At 42.9% G+C, this 8,352-nt stretch overlaps 2 protein-coding genes across 2 annotated transcripts; one reads left to right on the forward strand and one right to left on the reverse strand.

The window, feature by feature from the left end:
• Positions 1-2,863: 2,863 nt before the first annotated feature.
• LOC110870021 lies at positions 2,864-3,367 on the reverse strand. The gene has a single exon (XM_022119216.1). The coding sequence runs from the start codon at positions 3,365-3,367 to the stop codon at positions 2,864-2,866; it is 504 nt and encodes a 167-aa protein (XP_021974908.1).
• LOC110870022 lies at positions 3,366-5,469 on the forward strand. The gene is made up of 4 exons (XM_022119217.1): positions 3,366-3,427; positions 3,951-4,065; positions 4,793-5,142; positions 5,271-5,469. Exons 1-4 carry the CDS (start codon positions 3,366-3,368, stop codon positions 5,467-5,469), a joined length of 726 nt encoding a protein of 241 aa, XP_021974909.1.
• The last annotated feature ends 2,883 nt before the right edge of the window (positions 5,470-8,352 follow it).

Genomic DNA, 8,352 nt, shown 5'->3' on the forward strand with positions numbered 1-8,352 from the left:
AACCGTGACGATAAATGAACAAAGAGTGGTCAGACTTGCTTTGCGTGAACCCCTGTAACAAGACAAAGTCAGTAAAGCGTTGATACCAAGCGCGTGGAGCCTGTTTTAAGCCATATAGAGATTTCTTCAATTTGCAAATATGACCCGGAAACTTAGGATCCCGAAACCCCATGGGTTGATGCATATAAACTGTTTCCTCCAAGTTACCATGTAGGATGGCGTTGGTAACATCTAATTGATTGATGGCCCAAGAGCGTGAGAGAGCCAATGTAAGAATTAGGCGAATCGTGGCCGGTTTAACAACCGGACTGAAGGTGTCACCACAATCAACACCTACCTGTTGGCTGCGACCATCACAAACCAGTCGAGCCTTGTACCTTTCCAGGCTACCATCTGAACGAAACTTATGTTTAAAGAGCCACATGCACCGAATAATATTCATATCCGGGTGACGAGGAACTAACTCCCAAGTCTCATTTTTAATAAGTGCACTATACTCGTTGGTCATGGCGGTGAGCCATTCGGGTGAGGACAAGGCAACCTGTGGGGACTTGGGGATAGGTACGATAGTGGTAGTGTAGAGGTTGAAATGGTGCTTGGGTTTGGTGATGCCGTCCATGGCGCGAGTACGCATGGTACGGGTTGCTGGTGGTGGACTGGTTGGAGGGGCGTTGGTCGAGGAAGGATGTGGGGCGGGGCCAGTTGGGTTGAGATGTTGGGCCATTGACGGGGGAAGTGAGCCGGATGTGTGTTGGGCCGTATGATCAGGAACGGAGGGTGTGGGAGATAATGGGTCCAGAGTAGAAGATGGGGGACGTGGGCGACGGGAGTAGGTGAGGGGGCGGTTTGGTGTGGGCTGTGGAGAGGGAGCCGAAGGTGTGCGCTGGTTAGGAGAGGGAGCCGAAGGTGTGGGCCGGGTATGGAGATTTGTGGTAGTGGGCTGATCAGTGGACTGTGAGGCAATGTGAGTCCACATGAGAGGATTTAGGCCACTGTCAAGGAAGTTGTAGGTATCGGGTTGGGTAGGTAGAGTGGTAGCGAAGGGAAAAATGGTCTCTTCGAATTGTACATGGCGAGAGACAAAAACGGAGTTGGTGGTGAGGTCTAAACAACGGTAACCACGATGGTTTGGCGGGTAACCGAGAAAGACACATGGTTTAGAACGGTGGGCAAGTTTGTTTATGGTGGTGGAGGGAAGTAAGGGGTAGCATAAGCACCCGAACACACGAAGGTGCTCGTATGTGGGATTACACTTATATAAGCGTGAGGTGGGGGAGAGAAATTGAGTGTGTTTATTGGGGATGATATTAAGAAGGTAGGTGGCGGTTTCTAGGGCGTGGTGCCAAAAGGATGGCGGCAGGGAGGATTGGGCCAATAGGGAGCGTACCATATTATTTATTGTTCAAATTTTACGCTCAGCCTTGCCATTTTGGGAGGAGGTGTATGGGCACGAAAACCGGAAATGCATGCCATGAAGACGACAAAAATTATGAAAAGAATTATTGTCGTATTCCTTGCCATTATCACATTGGAATTGTTTAATTTTAGTGCCAAACTGGGTGGTAATATAGTTGTGGAAAATGGTGAAGATAGAAAATACATTTGATTTGTTGGTTAGGGGGAAGGTCCAAAGAAAATTAGTAAAATCATCTAAAAACAAAACATAGTATCGATGACCCCCGGTGCTAGGCACAGGAGACGTCCAAAGGTCGCTGTGAATTATATCAAAGGGTAAATAAGTACGATTACAAGAATCAGAAAATGGCATACGCACACTTTTACCAAAAACACAAGCTTGACATAATGTTTTGTCATTTTTATTAGACGAACTAGAGACAGACAATGGTAATGAATGCAAAGTAGATAAGCTCGGGTGCCCAAGGCGTTGATGCCAACGTTCTTGAGTCGTAGCCACAAAAGCAGTAGAGGTGGTGTTGGAAGGGAGTGGTGCTGTCAATGGGTAAAGGTCCCCCGAGCTATTACATCGCAGGAGGTGTTCCTTGGTCTTGAGGTCCTTCACAGTAAAACCGAAAGGGTCAAATTCAATGGATAGTAAATTGTCAGTAGTAAGTTTACGAACAGAAATGAGATTTTTTACAAGGTTCGGGGCATACAGGACGTTGTTTAATTTAAAAGGCGGGAATGGGGGTGGTAGGGTTAGGTTGCCTTGACCAATCACAGGGATGGTCATACCATTACCAACTACAATGTATTTGTTAGTGCAAGAATTAAAAGTAGACGGGAAGTCGTTACCTTGAGGATTTTTCATGTGGCCAGAAGCGCCTGTATCCATGACGCCATGCGGATCTGGTTGATTGAGAGACAAGGCATAGAGAGCTTGCTGAATGTCCGTGGGAGACAAAGTAGCCGTGTAAGCCTGATCGGGGGCTGCTCCAAGTATGCCAGCCGAGTTGTTGTTGCTGTAACGTGGTGCAGACGGGTAGGGACACGATGGGGCAGCGGCCTGTTGGGACCCAGAAGGCTGATTGGTGTGCATTAAAGAGTTCCACTGATTTGCAGTCCATGAGTTAGGAAAAACGATGTACGGGTGTTGGGTTTGGATGTTGTAAGAGCGGCCGCCACGGGATGCACCACGATGCCTAGCCCTAGACCTACCACGGCCCCTGCCACGGTTGGAGTCAGGCACGGTGGCAGAATCATGAGGGTAAGCAGCCGTGGTGGCAGCCAGAGCAGTGGCGGAGGTGCTCGCAGCCCGAGCAGAGAGGGTCTTTTTGTTTGATTCAGCCATGGTAAGCCTGGATCGGCATTCAGCGAAGGATGGGAGGGGCTCTTGGTGTTGTAAAACGGTTGAGATGCTCTCGTATGCTTCGGTGAGACCCGCAAGGAGTTGGGTAACAAGCCGTTAATTGTCAACTGGTGCCCCAACATTCTTTAATTGATCAGCGAGATTCTTGACCTGTTGGCAATACGCGGCCATATTCGGAAAAGCTTCAAGATGTATATTAGAGAATTGTTGTTGAAGATGGATCTGACGCGCACTTTTGTTGTCATTGAAGTGATTGGCGATAGCGAGCCATGCTTCATGAGCGGTCTGACCCGGAACCAGAATAATATGAAGAAGAGGTGTGGATATGGAACCGTAAATCCACTGTAAAACCAAGGCGTTAAGGCGTGCCCATAGAGCATCGGCCTCAGCCTTGGCAGCTTTGTCAGCAGCGGACGACGAGCCAGAAGGAGCAGTATCGACGGGGCGGGGCTGCAGATGTTCATAAACCTGATAGGCACGACAGAGCACCTCAAAGAGGGCTTTCCAGGTAGAGTAGTGCGAGGATTCATCTTCAAGAGTGAAAGAAATCATGTTTTTGATGTTCGTGACTGCCATAGCGGGATGAATCTTGGCGTCCATGGTAGTATATCAGAACAGCAAAGGAAGGAAGGAAGAGAGGGGGGAAAAAGAGGCGGAAGGGTGGTGGTGATGGTGGTGTAGGGCCGGCGGTCAGAAGGGATCAGTGGAGACCTGAGAGTCTCTTGATACCATATAGAAAAGGATAATTTTACTGAATGAATTATTCTCATTAAACATCCTCAATATATAATTACAAGGATTGACATAATAATAGGAAACTAATAATGGTGTACAACAACCTTTCCTATGATTAAGGGATTTACATTGATTACAAGATAATTGCTATTAATAATTATTTGAGATAAGTGTAGCTAATAATCGACCAAATTCACAAGGACAATCTTACAAAGTCTAAAACAGATTAATACTTCACATCATTATAACTTGCATATTAAGAAAGTTTCAAATGCCCCAATTCGAGTTTACAAAAGAAGCTGAAAATGAACTCCTAAACAAAGATATACAGAACAATGAAGGATGAAACTCAATTAAGAAACCAACTTAGAAGATTCACAATCTGATACATACAAGGTAATGAAGTGGGAAAAAAATTTAGGGTTTTTTGCGAGTTTACCTATTGAAGAGAGCGGTCGGTCGACGGAGGGAGGCGACAATTGGCGGAGAGGGCGGCAGTTGGACGGGGTCGTGAGAATGAGCAGCAGGCGGAGGGTGGTACTCAACGGAGGTCATTAAGAGAGGTAAAAAAACCAGATGGGTTGTGTTGTGTTGTGTGCGATGTGTTTGTTATGTCTGTATGTTTGATTTATGTTATAAAAGCCCTACCCTTGATTTGAACTTAAGAAAAGAAAAAAAAAATGGGTTGTATAAGACTAGAACACGCGACGTCTTCTTTGTAAAGAAGGGAATTTACCACTCTAGCAGGTTTGCTTTGAAAATATGGAGTCCAACCAATTATTTTTATGGGGTCTTTGAAAAAATTAATATAACGGATGTATTAAAAATTTAGAAAAAATTGGGGTTCGGGGACCCCGACCCGCTCTATGTGGGTCTGCCCCTGTTCATGGGTTATGTTTATTTTGTTTAGAGTAAATTACAATATTAGTCCTTGTGGTTTAATCAAAATAACAATTTTAGTCTATTAGTTTGATTCTATTCTTTCGGTAAATTGTATATTTAGTCTTTGTGGTTACATTTTCTTGTTGTTTTAAAAGACCAGAATGCTCTTTCTTTAATAGAAAATGAAACTAACCTTCACTTTCCTAGACAATGCTTCACCCCCAAACCCTAATCACTCTTTAATTGGGACTGACAAAACATGTCTAGTCATATTCGACAAGCTAAACACAACATGATTCACATGGTAACCAAACACAAACAAGACCCATTTCGTTATACATGTCATTTACTTAAACACAAACACTGAGGATATCCGTTTTCTCCATTTCTCTTCGTTTTGGTTCTTAGGCATTGAGCATGGTTATGGAATGTGCTATAAAAGAAGGGGGTTTTAGGGGGATTCAATTGCCTAACATGGGTCCTCTTATTTCCCATTTTTGTTATGCGGATGACGTGATCTTTCTTTGGGAATGGGACGAAGAAAATGTGAAAAATTTTAATCGGATTCTTAGATGTTTTTCTTTGAGTTCGGGTCTTAAGATAAATTTGGCTAAAAGTAGTGTTGTTGGGGTTGGGGTGAAGGAAGATGAGGTTTTGAATTTGGCTACCATCCTTAAGTGTAAGTCGGGAAGGTTGCCTTTTATGTATCTTGGAGTGCCCATCGAAGAAAATATGAAAATGGTTAAACCATGGAGACCGTTAGTTAATAAAATTAAATCGAGACTCACAGGGTGGAAGGCAAATAGCCTTTCTTTTGTGGATAGGGTCACTCTTGCTAAGTCTGTTTTAAGAGCCATTCCTAGTTAGTATGTCCTCTCGTTATTAGAGTGATAAAGATGATTAAAAGCATTAGAGGAGATTTCGTGTGGGGAAAGAACAGGGGTAATTGCAAGATCAGGTGGGTGGCTTGGAAAAAAGTCATTGCTCCTAAAGCTATGGGTGGTGTGGATATCGGCGGTTTGCGGGAATCAAATCTAGCTCGTCTCTCTAAATGGAGGTGGAAATTTTCAGGAGAACAAGGATGACTTGTGGGTTAATGTGGCTAAATCCATACATGGATATGGGTCGACTAGGTACGCCCTCACAACACCATTTCCCTCTTTTTTTTTACTTAAACGACCGGCTTCGATCCTTGAAACCTGTCAACACTTCTAATCTCAAAATTTGTGCCCGTGAAAAAATTCGGTAACTTCTAACCACCCTTTTTTAATCTTAAATCTAATTCCTTGATTCACACAACTCATTTGCAAATCATAACATGTCAAAATTCAATATTTACCATGTCGTACCATTTTGATCCAACACTTTGCATACATACCTTTTAAGTTTTAAATCAACATATTCGCAAGTAATATAGCTATGTACATGATTCTAATTACATAGTAAATCAATTGGATTACATATACCTGTAACATCCTTTATGTTGTTCATTCAAGATATAATACTTGTATACTCATAATGTCATTATTATCATGTTAAACTTTAAAAACTAACTCACCCTATACATGGTTCCATGAGTCGTTGGTGTTATTTCATTAAAACTTTCTTCGTCTTTGCTATTTTTAATAATTTTTACCATTTACATATCACATTGGATCAAGAAAACTACTAATATTTTCAAGCGTGCCCCACTCTAATGTGTTTGGACAATTTATAATTAGAATCACTCGATTCTAAATGACAAGAGTTATGTTGATATAAACGATAATATCAAACATTACCTAGAATGTCTTGCCTTAACCATTTTTTTCGCATTTAACGACTTGACACAACTAAAAAGCTTTTGTTTTCTTATTTTTGATCCATTTGCATAATTAATGCTCTTTCTAACCTTGTAAACACATCTAACAATTTACTTAAATCCTTCTTGTACAATAGAGTTTAAAATAAGCGCATAACCTCTCAAATAAAAAAAAAAAATCACCAGTAGAAATAAGTGGTGTTTTTCTCCAAGCAAAAGGGCTCTCTTCTAGAGTTGTCAGTATTCATTCATCACCCCAAAAAAATTATGCGCCCTCTTAGGGTTGTAAACAAACTGAAAGAATACGAATATGATCTGTTAAAGAAAGAGATATTTGAGGGATCAGTTTCACATCATTTCCCGATTTAGAGCCCATCAACCAGCTGTCCATTTGCTGTCTTTTTTCCAAATTTCTAGCATTACCTTGATTACAAGGCTTTCTCTTGTATTTATAATGGTTCTTCCTCCTTGTATCGATACACACAAAAAACAAGAAATACAATACTTCTTTTGAACCTTTTTATGCTCTGATTATTATGGTATCAGAGCAGTGTATTTGGTCTTAGGACCTACCTGCTCATCACTTACCCAATCAGTCCTTCACAACCAAAAGAGGGACCAACATGTCTGACGAAAACGACCAAAGCAATGATCTTGCTCTACAAATCACAAACCTTCTCAAAACCAGCCTAAACAACCAAAACACTACCCAAAAACAGAACCTATCAGATAGCCTGAAGATCAGTATCAACCTCAACAGCAAGAATTATGCCTTATGGGCCAGAATGATTCGTGTTGCCATCGGTGGCAAATCAAAAGCCCTTCTCAATCATTTGTCTGATAAACCACCTGATAAACTCGATGCAAAGTATGAACAATGGGAACAAGATGATCTTGTAGTGTTCTCATGGTTGATACAAAACATCGAGCCCTCCCTTGCGAGAAACCTAACCGAATATCCCACAGCGAAAACACTGTGGGATGCTTTGGTGGTTACTTACAGTAGCGGGAAGGATAAGTTACAGACCTTTGACTTACACGTCAAAGCAAACGAACTCAAACAGAATGGCACACCGCTAGAAGATTTTTGGATTCTTATACAGGGCATCTGGGGAGAGATTGAAAGACGGGATCCTAACCCGATGACCTGTGCCGATGACATAGTAACCTACAATCGCCTCAAATCTGAACAGAAACTCTTTCAGTTCCTCAATACTCTCGATCGGAGATATGACCACATTAAGAGAGAGGTTCTCAGGTGGGACCCACTGCCTTCACCGGAAGGCGCCTACGCAGTAGTCAGAAAAGAAATGGCACACCAAGGGATACTTGGGTCAACCATCGAAGGATCCGGCCAAGATGGCGTGGCGGCGGGATTAGCCGCCAACGGGGCACACACACCAGAGGGACTAGGGTTTCTGTCCAAGGGCAGATTTGACTAATCGAAGAACAACAGTAGACCACCACGGGTAGACAAATCCAAACTGAAATGCGACCACTATGGTATGGCTAAACACACTAAGGAACAATGCTTCCGGTTGGTAGGTTACCCGGAGTGGTGGGCTGATGGGCACAGGAAAGGGAAGATCGGGGCTGAACAAGGGGGAAGGCAGCAGCTGCCGTGGGCAACCAGGAAGCCGCCGATCCGGCAGCGACAACTCACTCGAAAATAGGACTGGAGGTTTTGTAGCTATGGCGGCTGGTTATGAAGAAGGTGACCACGTGACAGGTACAGGGTTTGGGAGCCTCTTCTCAAACCCTTTAAATGGGCAATCTTTTAATACCTATAAAACACATGTGGCACAAGCTAATTATAAAGATGGAAAACCTTGGATCTTTGACTGTGGGGCCACAGATACTATAACTTTTGAGAAATCCGATTTCATCTCTCAGTCAAAACCAAAAAGAACTTTTGTTCAAACGGCTGATGGGAACATGATTAATGTTACAGGGGGACGGACAATCGAAATATCACCAACACTTAAACTTTCAAATTGTCTTTATGTGCCATCATTATCACATAAACTACTATCAATTAGCCACGTAACAAAAGAGTTGAATTGTACGGTCTTGATGCATCCCACCTTTTGTATCTTGCAGGATATCAGGACGGGAGCGATCATTGGGCGTGGCACTGAACGCCATGGATTGTACTATGTGGATGAAG

The sequence above is a fragment of the Helianthus annuus genome, chromosome 8, assembly GCF_002127325.2.
Source record: "Helianthus annuus cultivar XRQ/B chromosome 8, HanXRQr2.0-SUNRISE, whole genome shotgun sequence".
In the NCBI taxonomy this organism is placed as follows: Eukaryota; Viridiplantae; Streptophyta; class Magnoliopsida; order Asterales; family Asteraceae; genus Helianthus; species Helianthus annuus.

Coding starts and splice junctions, on each gene's coding strand:
- LOC110870022 (XM_022119217.1), top strand. CDS start 3,366: ATGGTAGTATATCAGAACAGCAAAGGAAGGAAGGAAGAGAGGGGGGAA. Junction 3,428..3,950: donor GGGGAAAAAGAGGCGGAAGG/GTGGTGGTGATG, acceptor TACCTATTGAAG/AGAGCGGTCGGTCGACGGAG. Junction 5,143..5,270: donor ATGGTTAAACCATGGAGACC/GTTAGTTAATAA, acceptor TCTCGTTATTAG/AGTGATAAAGATGATTAAAA.
- LOC110870021 (XM_022119216.1), bottom strand. CDS start 3,367: ATGGACGCCAAGATTCATCCCGCTATGGCAGTCACGAACATCAAAAAC.